Source organism: Mus caroli, unplaced genomic scaffold, assembly GCF_978045245.1.
Source record: "Mus caroli unplaced genomic scaffold, Mus_caroli_1 scaffold_18, whole genome shotgun sequence".
Classification (NCBI taxonomy): Eukaryota; Metazoa; Chordata; class Mammalia; order Rodentia; family Muridae; genus Mus; species Mus caroli.
In genome coordinates, this window is record NW_028227273.1 from 86,812,539 (window position 1) to 86,834,395 (window position 21,857).

The 21,857-nt window shown below is 49.1% G+C and overlaps 1 protein-coding gene across 2 annotated transcripts; it reads right to left on the reverse strand.

Moving 5' to 3' along the window:
- Nucleotides 1-798: 798 nt before the first annotated feature.
- On the reverse strand, nucleotides 799-20,970 carry Pnldc1 (PARN like ribonuclease domain containing exonuclease 1). Of its 2 annotated transcripts, none has more exons than XM_021149725.3 (19): nucleotides 20,571-20,970; nucleotides 20,200-20,257; nucleotides 19,796-19,869; nucleotides 17,360-17,399; nucleotides 16,589-16,712; nucleotides 16,334-16,422; nucleotides 14,782-14,882; nucleotides 11,450-11,526; nucleotides 11,145-11,288; nucleotides 8,942-9,011; nucleotides 7,511-7,596; nucleotides 6,461-6,516; nucleotides 4,828-4,892; nucleotides 4,384-4,437; nucleotides 4,200-4,242; nucleotides 2,777-2,873; nucleotides 2,340-2,515; nucleotides 2,137-2,235; nucleotides 799-1,037 (listed from the first exon to the last, which is right to left on the reverse strand). In XM_021149725.3, the coding sequence occupies exons 1-19, from the start codon at nucleotides 20,644-20,646 to the stop codon at nucleotides 974-976; spliced, it is 1,593 nt and encodes a 530-aa protein (XP_021005384.1). In that variant the 5' UTR covers nucleotides 20,647-20,970; the 3' UTR covers nucleotides 799-973. The 2 variants fall into 2 exon arrangements, with proteins under 2 accessions (XP_021005384.1, XP_021005383.1); XM_021149724.3 differs by having other exon boundaries at nucleotides 2,777-2,876.
- Between the last annotated feature and the right edge of the window lie 887 nt (nucleotides 20,971-21,857).

Sequence of the window (21,857 nt, forward strand, 5' to 3'; positions counted from 1 at the left end):
AAAGGAGGGCTCAATAGATGCAGGGGAGGGGGGTGCAGAGAGGCAGCAACACAATAGCCACCTTAGCCCGGAGAGCAGAGGTTAATTCCAGGATGAATTGGGGAAAGAAAAGGATAAGACTCCTGAGAGATGGCATTCAATCCCAAGTCCCCGAGAGTCTAGGGTGAGGAGACTGAGTTTGCTCCACCCCACAACTTAAAAGCTTGGGTCACCTGTCTTCTCAGCTCTGGAGAGAAAATGATAACGCTCCTCTCTTCATCTCAAAAACTGAGGCTTTAAAAGCATTCTGGTGAGATAGGTAGGTGGCTGTGTCTGGTCTTCGGGCAGCAATGCGTTAGTGCAGCGCCTGCTCCGTCGTGTAACTACGGATTTCACACAAATCCGTGCTGGGGCAGGGCCAGCACGAGTGGAGCCTCCCCCAGCGTGGGTCATTCTCATCACTCCATTCTGTGACAAGGCCTCATGTTTTACCTTCATATTCTGTCTGCAACTTCTCTCCTGCTGACCTGTTCAGGGTCTGCTCTTCTGTTCTTCTGAGAGTTCCATGAGCCTGGAGTCCTGGGGGCCTTACTGATCTCTGCAGCCCAGTGATGGCCCAGTGTAATGCTCACACAGCATCTACTGAAGCCACAGCAGCCCCTTCCCTCATCTCTGCCAGCTCCTTGTCCCAAGGAGCCCCTTCACTCATGCAAAGCCACCAGAATTCTGGGCATGCTGGAGCAGTGGCTTCAACCCCAGAGGCCGGGGACTTCTCCCAGCACTTGACAGGAAGGAATGCACTGGCCGTGTACAGAGGTCCGACATACAAGGGTTTCTTTATCATCAGCCATATTTACAGAATCTCACATTTATAACACAACAGAATATGTACAGAGGACTGCAAGGGTCTGCATGAAAACAAACTGGTTTATACAAATGAGCCACGAGGGCCATCTCCAGAGGCTAAGACAGAAGCTGAGGTGGCTCACTGCTCTCAGGGCATGGGTCTTCCCAGGAGAAATGCAATCATGGCCCAGGTGGTGACTATGCTGCAGACCCTGTAAGACAAAGGCACAAGTCAGAGGCCTGGATGAGGCAGGGTCTGCCTGGGGACTGGTGGCAACTGGCACAGGCTCTGCTCCCCATTCTCAGCTCCCAATTTTGTTCAATAATGTTTCTCTCCTTTTTTTTTAAGACAGGATCTCAAGTATTCCCAGGCTGGCCTTAAATTTGCTATGTGGCCAGAGACGACCTTAAACTTCTGATCCTCCTGCCTCCACACCCCAAGTGCTAGGGTGACAGGTATGCACCACATTTAGTTTAGGCGGTGCTGGGGACTAAGGCCAGAGCTTCAGGCATGCTAGGCAGGCACTCTACCAACAGAGCTACATCCCCACCATGAACGTCCCTTCACCCATCCTTCAGGTGTTCAACTTCCGCCCCTCAGGGTCAATACAGATGAGCCGCCTTCCCTAGAGGTCAGGTCAGAGACTGACAGGACAAGAGGCTGCCTTCAGAGGTAGCTTTAGGTCCACGGTAGCTTTAACGCCTAAGGATCAACTCCGAGTCTGTTTTCCAAACTCAAATTCGACTTAACTTGGGGCTGCTACTTGCTTGGTTCCCTTCCCACTCACCACCCAGGCTGGACCATTTCACAGCCATATTTGCTCTCTGGTGCTTCCTACCCTCTGCCTCCTCTGTGTCCCCCACTGGCACAGGAGGCTTTGCAACTGGGAGTTGGATCGTGTCCCCCTCCTCCACTCAATCCCACATCCATAGTCCTCACTGGTGTAGCCTCGTGGGATGGGACCCATTCCTTACCTTATCTCCTCTTTTCTTGTTCCTTTCACTGGCCCTCCGCTCACAGGCACCTCCATACGAGGGTGGCTGCCCAGCCCACCTACCCCCAGCTTGGCTAGCTCCTTACTTCCCCGACTCTCACTAAGGCTTCCACCATCTCCTCTGAACTGCATCCTGCCACCAGGTCTCTCCCCAACCCAACCCTAGTGCATTGATGGAGCAGGGCCCAGCACTCCGGTGGGATTCACTTTACTTCACACCTGTCAACAGCGGCTTGACAACTCATAGCAGTTAGTGGCCAGAGCCAGACCACATGGGACCCCAGCAGGCAGAGGCACTTTCTGCCAGGCCACTCACTGTAACAGGCAGGTGATGTTGGGGGAATGTCTCCAGGACCGGTACAAGGAGACCTGCAGGGTTGGGTGGCTCCTGTACTCCTTCAAGACACTGCGGGCACTGCCAAAAGAAGTTTTCTCAGGTCAGCAAGCAAGGTGGCCACAGCCACTAAAGGCGAAGAGGCAGCAAGGATGAAGAGGCGGGGCTTGGAGCAGGGTACCTACTCCTTAAACTTATTGGTCAGGAGCAGGAACTGGCTTCGAGTGAACCGCCTGACATCGAACTTGCAGAGATTCTGGAACTCACGGTAGACCTGATGCTCGCTCACCCCAGGCCACTTCTTGACGGTGAGAATGAGTACAGGAGGGCGGATGCTGGGGTAATCGGGACCAGAAAAATTCTAAGGAAACAAAGCCAAGAGAAACTCTACATACTTCTGATACTTCACACAGTCTGAAAATGCGACAAGACTGTACAAGAGGCTGTGCTTGGGGCTGGGAGCAGGGAGAAGAAGGGAGTGTCACGAGGTGCGACCCTCCTCCTCAGCTCCCACTGCATCCTGAATCGTCACCAGAACCCTGCAGCACAACCCAGGGAGCCCTAGGCTGCTTGCCCACCCCAGGCCTGAGCGAGATGAGAGCGCATAATGAGACATACTCACAATTTTCGGAACCCCAGCTCGGATAAGGTTCACTTGGTTCACGTAAGGCGCCAGCACATCGAGGTATTGGGGGAAGGCAGGCTCGTGCACAGCACCGCTGCTGTATGAACAGAGAGAAACCCTGAAGCACTCAGGTAGATAGGTTTCTATGCAGGTCCTCAGCTATAGCTAAGGTGATGGTGGGATGCAGGGGAGGGAGCTGCCTTGGGCACCTCTCCTTTCTACCCCTCCTATTCTGGGGCTCATTTTGGTGGGCTTCCCACACATACAAGCAGAGTTTGGACCGAGAACTTCTGGTATCCACTGACCAGCATCGGCAGGAGGCTGTGAGAGTGAGAGGCCCCTGTTTGGAGGAAGCTCCACTTTATAACCTCTGCAGTAACATCACCCTGACTCCAATGCCCCACCACCTCTACTGCCAGCTGTACCCCAAATATCCCAGAAGCAGCAGCGGCCAAAGCGCCAGGAGGGCCGAGACAGCCACGAGCTTCTCTAACCTGAGAAGGGTTTTCCAGTCACAAGAGCTAACATGAAGAGAGTGGGTAGGGCATGGGTCCAAAAAACGAGGCGCGCTGCTGCAGGCAGCCCCCTCTGTGCCAGCATACAGCACCTGCCAGTGAGCACCAGGATGCTGCCACACCAGAGGGAGAGGAAACCGGCCAGCAGGTTCCTCACATAAGTTATAAGCCTCACATCAGTTTATCAGACAATATTTGTATTTATATCTGTGGCCAGCAGAGACTACTAAATTCACAGAATAGTCCAAACATTTCTAGGCCAGTCCTGAAGAACAGGTTATAACTGTGAACAGCTCCCTTTGTGGGCCCATTGAGTCCCATGGAATTAATGTGACCCACATAACAGCTCTGGCACATGTCAACGGTGCCCTTGGTATCCGTGACCAGCTCAGGGGTACACAGGATGGAATGCCACCATCAGGGGCCATGTGTTTATGTTCCGATTTGGGTTTCTGTGTCCCTGCAGCCTTTATGAATCCCTGGTGATGTGTGCTTCATTTGAACACTTTATCCTCTCTCTTCACTGTAGCCTCTGAGAGCTAAGGGAACATCTGTAGCGGGCAAGGCTACAGCATCTGTAGCGGGCAAGGCTACAGCACTGAGCCGGGAAGTTCTCTACGAGAAATTAGGACACTATTCCAACTCTGTTGTGTGGGTTCCCTAATGCACATGCCAGTCTCCATATTGCCAAGGCACTGCAGGACCCAGGCAGAAGGCATCGTGGCAGCAGAGGGCTCGTGGAGCAGACTGCTCACTTCAACACTGCACTGGCTGTGGGAGAGACACCCACATACTATACATTCCTTCTCTTTGGAGGTCCTGTGACCAGAGGTCCTGGCTTCTAACAAGGGTTTGCTGAGTGAGACCTGAGGACTTGGTACCAGGACGAAAGGAAGGACACTCACCCATGCACCCTCTGCAGGAGCAAGTGAGCCACTTTCAAAAGAACTAGAAGAAAAAAACAAGAGACGGAACGGATCTCAGGCCTGTGGAAAATGCCAAGTCAGCTCTTTGTGCTATCAAACAGGAACCAAACAAGACCCAGTCCACAGCAATAGAGCATGAGACCCTTCAAACGGAACACTTTACCTGACCCGCAGAGGAAGGCGTCATAGGCTGCTTCGTGAGGGCACTTGGTCTCAGCTGAAGTGGTTTTCCAAAAGAGACAAATGACAGAACTGTGATTAGAACCATCCTGAGGAGGAAACCCCTCTTCCCATCCTAGTCAACAACTGTGGCAAGTGCGACACGCACTGTGTACCCTTCTCCCGGCTCATAAACATTTCTCACTCTGGTCTTGGCTATGTGGAGATGGCAGCCTATACCTCACACACTGAGAGAAAGCAGGTTCCTGTGCCCAGAACAGTTCTCTAGCTTAGCATATCTGTAAGGCAGAGTTGTGGGGAACAAAGCAAGGCGGCCAGGAAGGAACCCAACCCAGGGCTATAGCCTGCTGCCTGGGGGACCAGAGTGCAGAACCCTCAACTCAGCCCCAGGGCACTTGGCCAACTACCAACTATGCCAGGGACATACCGTATTTTTTACACTGTCTTGCGTGAATAATCACCGGTCCAGAATCCTTAGTGGGATTCAAGTTACTATTAGAAAAACAGAAGGGGGATAAAGATCAACTCACTAAAAGAAACTCCTCCTTCTTGACCCCAAGCTCCTTACGTTATAGAGATCCACGCTCAGCACACCCCCTTTTTAAAAGACATGGACCAACGAGGTCTTGACAAGGCCACAGACCCTGAGGCTCTGGGTTCAATCCCTGGCGCTTCAAACAAGGAAAACAACAGAAGACAACAGGCCAGCCAACTGTGAACGAGAGCTGCACAAAAGCAGTGTGGTGGTAACAAAAGCGGAGCGGGGCAAAGGCCAGCCAAGAAAAGACAATGGGCAAGAAGAGGGCTCAGGAGGAGTGGCTTCAAGATGCAATATCAGAGACAAATAAAAGAAACAAACAGGGACACCAACCAACCCTCTCACCACGACAAAGAAATCCAGAGTGTGCCAAAGGGGGAGAAAGCCCAAGCTACAAGGCACTGTGCAGCAAATTTGAACAGCTCAGGGGCCATGGTCTATTCCTAATGCCACATGGGCAACTTCATGCCGGGAACAAGCACAGGTATCCTGAGTAACTGTCAAAGGGGGAAACATAATAGCAGTGGGCATGGATGAAAGGGAGGCTGTGAAGGGGACTAAAGGCAGATTGGATAACCTGTCTCTAGGGAACAGGTATGTTACCATACCAGTTTTAGGCACCCCACCAAAGGCTTCCCACCAGTGAAGAAGTTCTGACACTTTTATTCTACAACCTGATGGCACGTATTTCCCACAAGTTCTCTCGAAAACTGCGGGGTTACCATGGGAGCCAGGGAGAGGGTCAAAAAGTGAGCAGCTTGGTTTTAAGTTTTAGATGGTAAAGGTGAGGAAAATGAAGGGTGGCGGCGGCTTGGATACCTGGGAAAAGGACAAGCAGGCAGGGTCTAAGAGAAGGGAGGATGCAGGGAGAGGGTGGTAAGCGTGCAAGAGAGCAGCCCTGCTGGCCTCAGACAAGGAGGGTATGTGGGATACAGCTTAGCTATTCAAGCGCTTGCCTCGCATGTACAAAGCCCCGAGTTCTAGCCCCAACACCCCCATAAAACTGAGCATACTGGTACAGGCCTACAATCTCAGCATCTGGAAGAGAGACGGAAGAAGGATCAGAAGGTCAGGTCATCCCTGTCTACACAGCGAATTCAAGGCCAGCCCAAGACACCTGAGATCCTGCCTCAAAAGAAACCAGTAAGAAAGGTGAATGTGTCTGCTGGTGACAGGAATGTCAATAAAGATGACAGAACTTATAAAATGTTCAAGAAGACAGGCAGCAGGCTCAGACCTTGACCTCTGACCTCTGAGAGGATTTTTTTTGTTTTTTGTTTTTTCAGAAGTGGGGCCAAGAATGCTGTCTGAGGCAGGGACAGAGGCTTGAGGAGCTGGGTGGAGGGACATTAGGTCCAAGCAGCTGTGTTCTAGGGAGCAGTACCACAAAATTATTTTGCCCTCTAGTGAAAAGCATGCCAATTACATACAAATATATCAAAACCAGGGGGCTTGGAATAAGTTAAAATCAGAGAAAGGGCAGCTGAGGCTGCAGGCCTTGCTCTAGAAACACCTTCCTCACCTGCTCAGCACTTCGTACACTTCCGAGAGGTTGGAGACCCGTGGGAAACGCAGTTCCTGCAATCATGAAGAACGGAGCACTGTGCTTGGGGTCACCATCTGCTGCAGGCCTCACAAAGGGTCACTACATGGACCTGGCAAATGCTGGCCTTGACACCATCCCAGGGTCAGGAGAGCAGGACTCTGGGGGCATCACAGAAGACGTCCCAGTGACCCTGGCAGAGGTCAGTGTCAGCCACAGAACTCACACCTTCTGTTTAAGGAAGTATGTGAACACAGGAATCTGAGACTCTGGGCTAAGGCGGGCTTTATCTGCAGAATAGCTGGTTTTCTGGGGAGTAGAAGGCCTTGGGGCAACGTCAGATTGCTAAGTCCCAAGATCAAAAGTGGAACAGGTGAAGATCAAACACCCAAGGCCTCTCTGGGCAGAAATGCAAAGTAACCGAATGCTTCCCTTTTCTACATGTTGTGTGAGACCTGGGCTATAGGACAGTCACCTGGGAGCTTTTGGAATACCGCCTGCCCCCACTCTGGACCACACATAAAGTGGACAGTGGAGCCAGGATCAGTTTGCAACCTCTCCTGAGATTCTAACTCTGTCAGAGAACCCATGACTTTAGTGTTTGACAACAGGGTTTTCTCCAGACTTTACAAGGGGCGCCTTATTCTTTAGAATAATACTTTCTAGGCATCCCTCATAGGTTTATAAATATGTAGTAATCTCTAAAATAAACTGTTTGGACCATGCATGATAGTGTATACCTTTAATCCTAGGATGTGGAAGGCTGAGGTGGCCGAGGGTGGGGTGGGGGTGCGGGGAGTGGGGGGCTGTCATGAGTTCAAGGTCAGCTTAGGTTACCTAGCAAGACCCTGTCCTAAAAACCGAAACAGAATAAAATGCCCACAGAATTATTGCTCTATTGTCCAATGAAAACTACACTATTTACCTACAAATACATCACAACTGGGGCTTGGAATAGGTGAAAATCCATTGAAAAGTGTCACAAGTATGAAATTCAACACCCCTACCCCAAAGCAAGCCACTCCTTACCTTCCAGATGTCCTTTGTCACGTTCTTAGTGTCAATGAGGACAGGAAACAGGCTATGGATGTTCTGCTTAAACTGATCATAGCTTTCTGAGAGGGAAGGTCCAAACGGGACACGTGAATTCATGGGTTAGTGGAAGCACGCGGAGCCAGCCTCCAGTCCGCCTTGCCGCTGCCCAGTGCTGCCCAGTAAAGCAGTGAGAACAAGACACAAACTGGAACTATTTCTAATCCTCACGGAGGACGTTGGCTCTCCAGCCACGAGGCCACTGCCACTTTCTATGGTAAAGGTCACGTGGCTTCCAACCAAACTCAAGGCCCAGCGTACTGAGGTCATCAGCTAACAGCACCCTAGGAGCTCGGGAGGACACACATAAGTAATAAATGGCTATGCAGAGAACAGTCCAAGACAGTTCGACTGACTGCATGTAACTAAGTAAGGCACTAATGGCTATGCAGAGAACAGTCCGAGACAGTTCGACTGACTGCATGTAACTAAGTAAGGCACTCTGGTAAGGAAGGGGTTTAACAGACTCTAATAGGTTACACTCTGCGATTACACTGCACCTAGACACTGAAGTTCACCGCACACAAAACCTCACCACAACCCCCAAGCCAGAAGCCCCAGGATTCTCCACCATACTCCCTGGCCTACCCCAACAGAACGTCTGCCAGGTCCTCGCGCTCAGCTCACGGTGTACTGTGACAGCTGTGGGCTTGTGAAACAGTCCTGACCTCCTCCTTCTCCTCCTCCCAGCTGCCTGCTGCTCACATCTCCCACGGGTCCTCTCCACAGTCACAGCCCCCAGGGCCACAGGGAGCCCACCCCCTGCGGGAACTTCCCTATCTGCCTCACGTCTCCTCTCCCACTGACTGTTTTCTCTGTTTGCTCGAGCTTTTTGTGTGCACCTTAATCATTGCCTCTAATTCTTCCAATATGCTCAAACGCAGCTATTCTGTCCAGTCCTGTTTGACAGAACTCCTGGAGCTTCTTGTCCCTTCCCATCTAGTGCGTACCACATCTCTGTGAACCCCCTTATGCCTGCCACCAAGCTGAGGTCACTACTGCCATCTCACCTCACAGGTAAGCAGAGAAGGCAAAGGCACCAGCTGGAGGTCACAGACACACACACACCCTGAGGGATGGACACTGCCCACTCTGCCGTACTGCCATTTGTCCAAGGACAGACTCAGGTGTAGAAAGGAGCACAGCCACCAGACAGGAGCCAAGGCAGTCCCTGAAACATCTAGACCTCCGTTAGGTCTCTAATGGCGTGAGGAGGAAAAGCCAACCTTAAGATTAAATACACAGGTCACACCATGGGCCAGTCACAGGAGGAGGGTATGTAATCAGATTCAGGCTCCCTGCTCTCTACTCAGAAGGTGGTACAGACACAGACCTGAGGCCAGAAGAAGAACCCGGCTTCCCCCCTACCTGGAAGAGGTCGGAAGAACTTCTCATGGAGATGCAGTAGATCCATCATCATGTTGTGTCCTACCAAGGGCTACTTGGAGAAAAGCAACAGGTGAGGGAAAGGAATTCTAAAAATCAGGGCAGAAACTTGCTCTAAAGCAGGTTTTTGGTTTTTTTTCCCAATAAAGAATATAGTTTTAGATCACTTGATTGTTGCGGGATTTTCCCTGTCCAATCACATTAGGGCAGTGGGAGGCCTGTGGTTGGACAGGAGAAGGGAGGTTGAGAGAGGTTTTGAGGAGACAGAGACAGTGGTCTGAGGAGGAGTGAGAGAACCAGAATGGAGGCTGACGTGATAGCAATAAAAAGGTTAGAATAATTGGCTTTATCATTATCATTTGGCCCTGAAATTATTGTATTGGCATCTTGTTATTATTGATACATAAATCTGATTGGTTAAGAGTCTTGATTCTACCCAGTAATTGGGTGTTGAGATGGCTAACCAGGGGTTCATGGGATGTTGCATGAAAGCGAGAGGAACTCGGGGGTGGGGGGGGTGCATTCAAGAGATGGCCCGGTGGGAGCCATGTGGCCTCACAGAGTTGGCGAGTTGGCAGGCCAAGAGACTGAGCGAGTGTGATCACCTGGTGCAGGGGCTAGCTCTAGAGAGTTGGTGGTGGTGGCAGAAGCGCAGGAGTGTGGCCTGGCTCCGGTGGGAGTTGACAGGTTCATTTTTTTAAAATATTTCCCACAATACTTGATAATCCACCTTCAGTGTCTTTCAGCTCCTACACAAGGTAATGGGACCGCTGGAGTGGAAAGAGGGAAGGAAACGGGGAGGGGGAGGAGAAAGATGGAGGGAGGGAATAGAGCAGGGAGACAGACAGACAGAGAAGGGGAGGGGAGGGGAAGGGAGGAGGAGAGGGGAGATGAATGAACAGAAGGGACCCTGAGGCAGGGTCCACACTGGGAATCTGTGAGGCAGACACAGTTTCTCTATGCAATTTTAGGTCGTTGCTGTTAAAATTCCCATGCTGCTTCAAGGGACAAAGACACAGGAGAATCTCAGGCACTGTCTTCCATCAAACTAACCACATAAAAAGCAAGGCTATGCCCACAAAGCCAAAAGCAATTTGCTAAAGACAAAGAGTCACCTTAAAAATGTACCTGTCACCATCTAGAGCCTGCCATATCCAGGGTTCCATCCCATAATCAGCTTCCAAATGCTGACACCATTGCATATACTAGCAAGATTTTGCTGAAAGGACCCAGATATAGCTGTCTCTTGAGAGACTATGCCGGGGCCTAGCAAACACAGAAGTGGATGCTCACAGTCAGCTATTGGATGGATCACAGGGGCTCCAATGTAGGAGCTAGAGAAAGTACCCAAGGAGCTAAAGGGATCTGCAACCCTATTGTTGGAACAACATGATGTACTAACCAGAACCCCGGAGCTCTTGACTCTAGCTGCATATGTATCAAAAGATGGCCTAGTCGGCCATCACTGGAAAGAGAGGCCCATTGGACTTGCAAACTTTATATGCCCCAGTACAGGGGAATGCCAGGGCCAAAAAGTGGGAGTGGGTGGGTAGGGGAGTGGGTGGGAGGGTATGGGGGACTTTTGGGATAGCATTGAAAATGTAAATGAGGAAAATACCTAATAAAAAGTATTTAAAAAAATGTACCTGTCAGCCGGGCGTGGTGGCTCACGCCTTTAATCCCAGCACTCAGGAGGCAGAGACAGGCAGATTTCTGAGTTCAAGGCCAGCCTGGTCTACAAAGTGAGTTCCAGGACAGCCAGGGCTATACAGAGAAACCCTGTCTCGAAAAAACAAACAAACAAACAAAATGTACCTGTCACTTATTTTGTTATATAGGTGCTTGGGCTGCACGTATGTCTATATATCATGTCTGCCTGGTGTCCACAGCCAGAAGAGGGAGTCAGATCCACTGGAGTTACAGATGGCTGGGGAGGCCCTGCGGGTGCTGGGAACCAGACCTCGGTCCTCTGCAAAAGCAAGTGCCCTGAACCACTGAGCCATCTCTCCAGCCCCCAAGAATCACTTTAAAAAAAAAAAAAAATCTCTGACCACTTCTTGGCTTTTGAATAAGGTCAAGTGAAGAAAGATAACTTTATTAGCAGAGCGGCTTTCAAACTCTACTGCTAGAAATACAAAAGATGATGGAAAGGCAAAGCAGAAACAAGAGAAGAGCTGTTCCCTACCTTCTGGGCTTTCACCAACATCTGAAAAAAGACAGAGAAGCCTCTTGCAGAGAGAAGAATCTGTTCTTTCCAACAGCTGACTTGGTCACAAGAGGCGTGCTCAAGGTACCAGCGTTGTGGCTGGCTCACCTTCTTCACAATCACCTGCAGCGAAGAGAGACACGCGTGCTCTGAGCGAGAGCCTGGCAATGCAGCTGGAAAGCAGTATCTGTCTCTTTGCCACAGAGAGAAACAGGAGACAAAAGCCTTTCAGAGGCCAGATTCAGCTGGGGGCACTAAGGACATACATCTAGGCAAGGACTCACCCCCTCCTCTTTCAGCACTGTCCAGATGTTGGGGAGGGCCTGCCTCAGCACCAGTTGGACCTCAAAGGCCTGGAACCCTGCAGCAAGGAAGCACAAGGCATACACAGAACCTGAGCACTACCAAACTCTCCTTTCCTTCCCCGTGGGAGAAGCCTGCAAGGAATAGATGTTCTGAGCCTGTGACCAGTGGGCTGCACACAAGCCTGCTTCCAGGGTGCCCGAGCCTACATCCACGTGTGCCTGCTGGGATGTTCTAGGACCACATCCTCAAAGGTCTGGATCTCAAGAATGCTCTTCAGTTAGGGGCACTTGTGTGGCTGTTTCTGTAGTTTGCAGCTGGTGATATTAACCCTGTTAGGAACTGATACGAATTACAACTTAGAGAAGGCACTTTTATAGCAAAAAAAGTTAAAAATAACATTTTAAGAAAAATAACTGGTTTCTCAAATAAAAATATTTAGTAAATTGGGTATGGTGGCTGTGCGCCTTTGCTCCTAGCACTCTGGAGCAGAGGCAACCAGATTTGAGTTTGAGGCCAGCCTGGTCTATGTAAAAAGTTCCAGGCCCTGTTTAAGCTTCCACCTTCCTTACTCTCATCTCTAGCCTTCCTCTCTCTCCCTACCCCCCCCCCCCTCCATGTGGCCATGGACGGCCTCCCTCTTTCTACCTTCTCTCTTTCTCCCTACCTTCCTACAATAAAGCTCTAAAACCAGAAAAATAAAAAAATAAGTTAAAAGCCAGCCAAGGCTACACAGTAAGATCTGTCTAAAGAAATCAAATAAAATAGGCTGGAGAGTCAGCTCAATGGTTAAGAGCAGTTGTTGCCCTTGCAGAAGACCTGGGTTCTGTTCCCAGCACCCACATGGTGGCTCACAACCATCCAAAACACCAACTTCAGGAGATCCAATGCCCTCTTCTGACCCCCCAAGGGCATCAGGCATGCACCTGGTATGCATACATGGAGGCTAAGCACGCATAAACCTAAAATAAATCTTTTTTTAAAAAAATCCTTTAAACAACAAATGTAGCAGAAAGGGACATTGCTGCTCATATCTCAAACATCTGGCTGGACGCACATCTACTCATGTGTGTGACCTACTGTGACATGCTGTGGTCCTCAAACACTTGAAAAATGAAACAAACAAGAACAGGTCCAAACAGATGTGAAGGGGGAAGTCACCAGCCTCGAATGACTTTGGGGTTGGGAGGATATTGAGGACTGTTGGGAGGCGGTGGTTTTGTTTTCAGACAGGGCCTGTCTCACTATGCAGCTATGGCCTGGAACTTGCTATGTAGGACCAGGCTGGTATGACGCTTAGAGAAATCAGCCTGATTCTGCCTCCAGAGTGCTGGGGTTAAAGGCATGTGCCACCAGGCTGGGCTGCACATGGTCTTCGTATGCTGTGTAATGTATACTCCAGCAATCCTTTACAAGCTGGCTGTCACTTGGGAACTTTGTCACTGGGTGATATGACGATCACTGGCCCATGGTGGGTCTTGCTTTTGGAACAGCTCAAGCCCATTGCTAGGGAGATGCCAGTTCTACCCTCCAGATGCTCGCACGGCTCACCATGCCAACACCAACAGAAAGCATCTGATCACAGGGCCTCTGACCTCATCAGAAAGGCCTCTGCTGAGGGGGCTGACAAGCCTATGGCAACAGATCCATGTTTCTGTGCTGCGACAGTTTCATGTGGCTCAGGCTGCCTCAAGCTCACTATGGAGATGAGGGTGACCTTGAACTCCTGATGCTCCTGCCTCTGTCTCCCACATGCTAGGGTTGCAGGTGGGGGTGGGGAAGGAGGGAGCTGTCACAACTGACTTTATAAAGTGCTGGGGAATGAACCCAGGGCCTCGTGCACTCTACCCACTGTGCTACAGCCCCAAGCCTCTATACACCTATCTTTTATTGAAAGCTTAAGTTACAGCTAGCAAACACTGAGTCTTACGATGACTGGCTTCTCCATTTGAAGAAAATGACTGAAAATACCCCAGGTCTAAATAATCTCACCTCAGTTATTTCAAGTACAAGTTTTATTCCATTAAAATATGATGCTAGACAGGTGGCTCAGCCGTTAAGAACACTGACTGCTCTTCCAGAGGTCCTGTGTTCAATTCCCAGCAACCACATGGTTACTCACAACCAACTATAATGGGATCTGGTGCCCTTTTCTGGCACGTGGGTGTACATGCAGATAGACTATTCATATATTTAAAAAAAAAGTTATATTCCATTAAAATAAGAAAAGATGCTGAAAGATGGCTCAGTGAATAAGAGTCCTTGCTACTCTTACAGAGAACCTGTGTTCGGTTCCCAGCACCGACATGGTGACTTACAACCATCTGTGACTTCAGTTCCAGGGGACCCAATGCCCTCTTCTGCCAGCCTTGTACATCACTCATGCACATGGTGGACATACATAAACACAGGTGCAACACCCATACACATGAAATATTAAGTAAATAAATACTAAAACCAAGTTTTCCAGCAGGAGCAGCAGCTGGGGCTGGAGATACACTTACTTAGAATGCACAAGGCCCTGACTGTGATCTCCAATGTGTGCACACAGGCACTCAGCTGATCCTGGTCTCAGCGGAAGATGCCAGCCAGCTGCCCAATTCCAACACAGCCACTCTACTGCGGCCCAAAGCAGCAACGCTGTCCGCACACTTATTGTTCCACACTCAGGCTGACATACAAAATTTAAGTAAGAAATGACCAAGGGCTGAGGCTTCATAAAACTAAGAGCACTACTTCCCACCAAGGAGGTTCTCCTGTAAAACTTCCTTTTGGAGCCTGATGGGCCGGCTGGGAAGAGGACGGTGACTGCCAGCTGAGGCCGAGCCTGCCATAGCTTGTGCCAGGTTTTACCTTCATCACTGCTGCACCAGGACAAATGGCACACACACACATAAAAGAAAACAACAACAACACATTAACAAATCACAGCTGAGCAACACGTTGGAGACAGCTTTGACCTCATAGACTCCATGGCAAAGGGACTGCAGACCAGGCTCTGGGCATTGCTACACTAGGCATGGATTCCCCAAAGTCAGTAAAACGGGCATTGGAGTAGAATGAAAAGGATTGGCTTCTGAGTCACCCATGACACTCAGTGTAGGTTAAAAAGCCTCTGAGAGTTGGGAATTCAGGTCAGGACTTTCATCCCATGGCTAAGCTACCTACTGAGCAAAGGCCTCGGACTCAGTCATGAGCAGGACGTTTGGGATCAGGGCACACAGGAAAGAGAATCTGTCCCCCACTTTCTGGTTCACTGCCATGACACCCCCATGCTCCCAAGTGGGGAGGAAAGGCCTCCTGCCCTGCCTACCAGTGATGCCAGGAAGAGTCATCTGGTCACCTTCCTCAGCCAGGTCCAGCCACTGGGTCACCTTATTAATCACCACCTTGATTTGGTCTTTATCCAGAGAGCTGAAAATGGGCACAGGAAAGCAGAGACATTGGCAGAGGTCATACTAGACACCTAAGGCAATCTTAAGACTGGCTCGTGTCTGGAGCCTGTGCTTTCAACGCTGTGACTTCGTAGTGAAGATTGGCAGCACCAATGAAAACGGCCATTTGTTACCCACGTCTTTTTGTGCAAGAGGAAAGTAAACTCAGTTCTTCAGACTTCCACAGGGACATAAGCCTGCTTTGAAGGGGTGGGCGGAAGAAGAGCCGGGGCTCTAGCCAGTGAACCTACTGTCAGGACTGGCTGCCCGTGGCTCCCAGAGGACTTGGAATGAACTTAATGAAAACATGAGGGAAAAGGCAAGCATATGGATGAACTCTCTGCTCCTCTGTTAGAAAATTTAAGCTCTCTCCAACACTTGAAAATAATACAAGATCAGAAATTCAAACTGTTTCCCTTGGTTTTCACTCTTGAACCTCAAGGACCATTTCATTAGAGTTGGAGAGGGAAAACAACAAGGCAGGTGAGCTGTAAAAGCTGTGATTGGCAGCTGAGGGAGGCAAAGAGGAGGAGGAGGAGGAGGAAGAAGAGAGCTAGCTGTGCCTTTTGAGTTAGGATTCAAGCAATCAAGCAGACTCAGCAACAGAGGTCAGGAGGGGGGGGTGTGCAAGTGGCAAGGGGAAGAGACTGCAAAGAAAGAGTGGTGGCGCATGCCTCTAATCCCAGCGCTCGGGAGGCAGAGGCAGGCAGATCTCTGAGTTCGAGGCCAGCCTGGTCTACAGAGTGAGTTCTAGAACAGCCATGGTACACAGGAAAACCCTGACTCTAACCCTCCCTACCCTACCCCCAAAGTTAATTCCTTTTTTCCTTTGTTTTTCTTTTTTAGAGATGAGGGTCCTTCTATGTAGCCCAGGCTCGCCCGGAACTCACAATCGTGCCACCCTACTCTCCTGGGTGATGGATTACGTGTGTGCCACTATGCTGTATGTAACGTGTGTGTGCATCCCGGGGGTCGGGCAGAGAACAGCCCGCCCTTTCTGAGTGTTCTCCACCACTTTGTGAGACAGAGCCCCTGATTCTCAATGGCCTGAATCTCACACCAAGTTGGCTAGGCTGTCAACCAGCCAGCCCCCAAGGATGCACGTCTCTCTACCTCCCCAGGGCTGGGATTATAATTTGCTTTAAGATTATACATGTGCTTTAAGGATCAAGCTGGGGGTCCTTCACAGCAAGTGTGTGACCAACTGAGCTTTACCCCCCAAACCTTGTAGTTTTATTTTCAAGATTAAAATAATGTTCACCCGAGAGTTGAAAGAAGAGGATATGGAGTGTTCCCTCCTCTCAGGAGAGTACAGGTGGCCAAAGCCACCTCAGCTAAGCTCATCAAACGATGAGCCAGCCTCCCCATTCACAGAGCAGGCCAGAAGCCTATCAGTAGGGGACCAGAGGCACTTTGGAGGGCAGAGCCTACCTTCGGACTCTCCAGTTCCCTCTTAGGATACTGTGCTTGATTTTCTTCTCCTGTTCTTCATTCATGTATGGGATTCCATTTTTGAGGAACTGAAGACAGGAAAAGAACAAGGTGGCTGGTAAGAACCATTTCGAGGGCCAGGCAGCAAAGTGAGGGGGAACACCTTGGCCTCGTGTAGGCAGGGAGCAGGGAGGGGAAATGGCGGAGCGTTTAGAGTACCCCTCCACAACCACAGCCCCCTCAGCAGGTGCATACCTTGTTATAGTCGAAGCCATACTGATTCAGAAACTGCACACTAGATGCCTGGAAAGAGAACTCTGAGTCCAGGATCCCAAATGTTGTAGGGAAGAGAAAGAAATTGCAGGAGTGTGCTACATACCTATAAAGCAGAGAGAACGAGGAGAAAACCCTCAAATGAGGACAGGACAGACAGGCGAGCCAGCCTGGCTCATACAACAGGCCAGCCCCGTGTGGGTTTGACTTCCAGTCAAGTATCTAAATGGTTTCTGAATGCTCAATGTATTTTAGACACTGTCTAGGGGCCAAAGAAAACAGGGAGTCATACTGCCCTTGGGGTGCAAAGTCAAAAGGAGAAATAGGCCCATGACCACCCAAATATTCAGTCCAAGCAGCAGGTCAGCACTGCCCCCCCACACACAGCTCAGTCCCCTGTGGCAGCTTCCAAGCAGAGCTGTCCCAAAAAGGTGCAGCATTCTTCTGACTACTGGTGCCCGAGAGCTACCAGGCAGCTTAAACATCTTTCCAGATGTTAACACTCCTTACTGCTTTCCCAAGATGCAGGAGCACCAGCGGGAGGAGACAAGAACCAGAAGAACACTTCAGACACGAGGCAGGAGAGGCCCCACAGAAAAGACACTACTTCCAATCTTGAGAGCACAGTGCGTATGCGCATGCGAAAGCCAGAAGTGAGAAGACAGTGTCCAGGACAAAGTGGTTCAGACAACCAAAGTGAAGCTGCCAAACACAGATGGGAGAAGCTGTGTGCATCACAGTCGGCATACATACTTGTTTGACTCTCCTTCGATGCTGGAAAACATGGACAATCCTAGAACAGCAACGGCAGACGTAATGAACACGGAGGCAACGTCACCTGAGGTCAGCCAAGGACTAGACATTCCTCACCAAGCTTTGTACCCACAGACATGGTGGGGGCTGCAGAACAGGGGCACATCCTTACTGCAAAACAGACTCATGGCATGAGATCTACCACACCATAGCTTGTGCCAAAATTACCAAAAATGTACTCATGGCCGGTTTCCCAAAAGTGGTAAATCAACATTTTTGTAGCTTTAAAACAAGCCAAGAGTCAGGCCCAATGCCACATGCCTTGTAGTCCTGCCACTTGGGAGAAGGAGGCAGGAGGATCAGAAGCTGAAGAGTCTGGCTACATTTCTTCTTGAGAAGCTAAGGCAGGAAGAAATATGAGTTTGAAGCCATCCTCTGTTTCCATGTGAAATTCTGTCTCAGAAAAACTAAAAAATCGGGGCCAGCAAGATGGCTCAGTGGATAAAGGCACTGGACAAAGGCAGTGGATAAGCAAGCCCTGAAGCTGAGGTAAAGGTGAAAGGACGGAATGCACCCACCAAGTGACCTGACCTCCACACATGTCCCGCACTCGTACATCATAAATAATGACTAGGGCTGGAGAGATGGTTCAGCGGTTAAGAGCACTGACTGCTCTTCCAGAGGTCCTAAGTTCAAATCCCAGCCACCACATGGTGGCTCACAACCATCTGTAATGGAATCAGATGCACTCTACTGGTGTGTCTGAAGGCAGCTACCGTGTACAATAAATAAGTGATATTTTACAAATAAATAATGAATAAATTAAAAAATTTTAAAACTCAAAACAACGAAAAAGGGTCAACGTGAATTTTTTTTGGGGGGGGTTGGTTTTTCGAGACAGGGTTTCTCTTTAAAATCTCTGTATTACCATGTTAAATAAGCCACTCAAAGTGGGAACCTTCCCAAGTGGTGGAAAGCAAAAGAGCTTAACCAGGAGTGAGTGTTTGCACTTCTCAAATAGATCTTATAAGAAAAGAAAAAAAAAAAAAAGGCAGCAGCAAAACGCAAGAAGAAAGGGCGAGCGGCCCCAGTGTCAGCACACATAAACATCCGTCCTCAGAGAAGGCAGGAGGCAGGAAAACCTGGCCCACAGCTTGCTTTTATAATTCACTTTACCAAAAAAGTCAGGACCTCCATTACAAAGGTGGGCCTTGTAAAAGAAATCACAGTACCTGCAAATACTATCTAGCATTTATACTATCTGGTCCTTCACATAAACTTGTAGACCCCAGTATTATAAATCAGAATCAAACCAGAATATTTTTTAGACTATCAGGTCGGGTTCATTCCCAGGGGTTTTGTATATAAGCGCCAATTCACCATTGCTGGTGTCAGTCTCCCAGAGCACTGTAGATGGTAAGCTGTATCGTCAATGCTTTAATGCACACACTCTAACTCAGTCTCACTGATGGAAATATCCCAGATACACAAAAGTGCACTAGGTGTGTAAATAGGAAGGCTGTCTGTAGCAAAAATCCTTTTCATTATAAACAAATGGTTACTACACATACTTTATTTAGGACACTAAGTTCTTTTTTTTGTTTGTTTGTTTTTTGGTTTTTTTGAGACAGGGTTTCTCTGTGTAGTCCTGGCTGTCCTGGAACTCACTCTGTAGACCAGGATGGCCTCAAACTCAGAAATCCACCTGCCTCTGCCTCCCAAGTGCTGGGATTAAAGGCATGTGCCACCACTTCTGGCAGGACACTAAATTCTAATCTATACTTTGTTTTATTATGGATTTGTGAAAGGACCAGGTCTGTATGCTAACACAGCCTTCTAAATGCCATTAAATGAAAAGAACAAGAGGTAAAACATGTACAATCTGTTCTTGTAGGTTTTCTTTTGAAAAAAAAAAAAAAAATCCCACATACTGGGGCCAGGGAGCTGTCTCAGTGGTGGTCAGGGATCTGGGTGACTCATATCCATCAGTAACTCCAGTTACAGGGGATGTGACATCCTCCTCTGACCTCTGCAAGCACCTCAGGCCTGCGGAGCACATACATACATGCAGGCAAAACACTAAAGACATATAAAAAAAAAATCTTCTAATCACCCACACTCACAGACAAAACATATAGTTTTGCTCAAATGATAAAATAGGTTTAACAGTGATTGTCTTGCATTGGTCTATTTAGGCTATGAAATAAAAGGCTGTTAAATTCTGCTTGGCCAAAGCCACCATCTTTCACACTGTAAATGTTTCAGGTGGTGTACACCACACACACAAACACACACACAGACTTAAAACAGAACAAGCATACAAAATGATACACAATATCTTTGAAAACCGCCAAAGCTGGTTTTACCCACAGGAAACACACACAGTAAAACAGCTTCTAGAATGATCCATAACAAAGAAGTAAACATCAGACTCACCAATCTGACAGATTGTAAACTGCTGAACACTCTGCCGGGTCTTCAGATACCACTCAGATGGCAAGTCAAAAAGACTGTGAAGAAAAAGGCATCTCACTGCATAGGCACGGGGATCAGAAGCAGGTAGCAAGTCTCTGCACTGCGTACCTACTACAGGTGCCTGTAATCAGAGACCTATTACCCTGTTACCACAATTAGAAAGCCTATCAGCATTTGGCCAACAAAAGTCACTTACTGAGAGATTTGTCAACACACACACACACACATTTAATAATAATAATAATAATTCCCCCAGTACACACCAAACACAAAAACCAAAACCAGCCAGCAGGAGCCTGATCAGACACAATGCTTGTCTGGTAGGGTCTAACTAAGGAGACACCGGTGAGGTAAGACAGCAGTACCTGATCTGTTGGGGCTGAGACAAGTTTGAACGCAGACCTGTGAACTCTATATCCAGACCTACGGGAGCACAAAACAGACAAAATTCCTCAGGCACAGAGCAAGCCACTACCTTTCACACTGCAAATGCCCCAGGAAGTAAGCAGATGTACACAGTCATGGAAAACAGAGACAGAGTATGTGGTCCCAGACAAGGCTGTCCAGAGCTGCGGGTTTGATTGCTTCAACCCCCGCTGCGCTGCCCGAGGGAGTGGGAAAGGAAGCCTCCTCTCCTTCCTAGGATGCTCTGAGCTCCTCTGGCCTGGAAAGCCATACCGTACACAAACACCACACACCAGTTCCCAGGCTGTCCCTGCAACCCCAGGCACCTTACCCACGAAGTCCGCACCCGCGACAAGCTCCTGCAGGAGTGGAAGACTCTGCTCAAATTCGTCCGCGCCCACGTCCATAGCCGCTAGTCCCAGGGCGCGCCGGATGCGGCCACGCGCTGCCCACGCGTTTCCGCTGCGCAGGGCCTTAAAGCTCGTGCACGGGTCACACCAAGGCCAGAGCCGGCTGGTGGGAGTTTCAGTGTGGAGCTCACAGCCTTGATCTTCTCTTGCTGGGAAAAGTGGAGGCTGTTGCCATCAAGAACTGCCAGCTAGCGGGGCATGGTGGCGCACGCCTTTAATCCCAGCACTTGGGAGGGCAGAGGCAGGCGGATTTCTGAGTTCGAGGCCAGCCTGGTCTACAGAGTGAGTTCCAGGACAGCCAGGGCTATACAGAGAAACCCTGTCTCGAAAAACCAAAAAAAAAAAAAAAAACAAAAACAAAAAACTGCCAGCTGTGCTGAAAGCATCGTTGGTACCGGCGATCAGCTAGTATGGTCTTTAGCCTATAGAAACTCCTGCCAGCTATACCAATGCCCAGCCTCCATGCTCATTGTTCATGGTCTGATACACCTTCTCAGTTCTAGACTTAGTCCCCTATAGAACCTGGGCTTCTAAGTGAGATGCTTCAATCCGTATTTAACATGAGGGAAGAAAAAAATATACGTGTATATTCCTGTCTTCAGTTTGGTATATATTGATCAGTGACTCATGCTATTGAATGCTGAATGCCTCAGCATCAATGCTTAAAAAAAAAAACAAACAAACAAACAAAAAAAAACAACAAAAAAAAAAACAAAAACTGAGCCATGCTTGTCACTTGTCTAAAATAATGAATACTTGACTAATATGAAGCCGCTTTGTTTACATGTCTTTTTCACATTTTAGCAACTTTCGGAGAGGGGTCGTGATCTCGCCAAGCTCCAACCTAAGCTATCTAGCATGACAAATTTCAATACATTTTATGTATATTTTGCTGGCATGTGTGTGCACTACACGTGTTCACAGAGGCCAGAAATGAGTGTTGGGATTCCTAGAACTGTAGTGCTGGCTGTGACAAATCCAAATCCTCTCCAAGAGCAGTGAGTGCTCCTAATCACATTAAGCCATCGCTCCAGCCCCTTGTGGATTATTTCTAAAGCATTTTCTACAGTCACATTTGAATTCCCACTTAAAGGCAAAGTGACCCATCATTCCCACCTCCCAGTGACTGTTCCTCACACTCATTTCCTCTCTAAGATATGCCTGAAATCACAAAGGGGTGAGTCCGGGGTGACTAGAAGGCACGTGTG

Coding starts and splice junctions, on each gene's coding strand:
- Pnldc1 (XM_021149724.3), bottom strand. CDS start 20,646: ATGGACGTGGGCGCGGACGAATTTGAGCAGAGTCTTCCACTCCTGCAG. Junction 9,012..11,144: donor TGTTGGTGAAAGCCCAGAAG/GTAGGGAACAGC, acceptor TTCTCCAAGTAG/CCCTTGGTAGGACACAACAT. Junction 7,597..8,941: donor GTTCTTCCGACCTCTTCCAG/GTAGGGGGGAAG, acceptor CTTCCCTCTCAG/AAAGCTATGATCAGTTTAAG.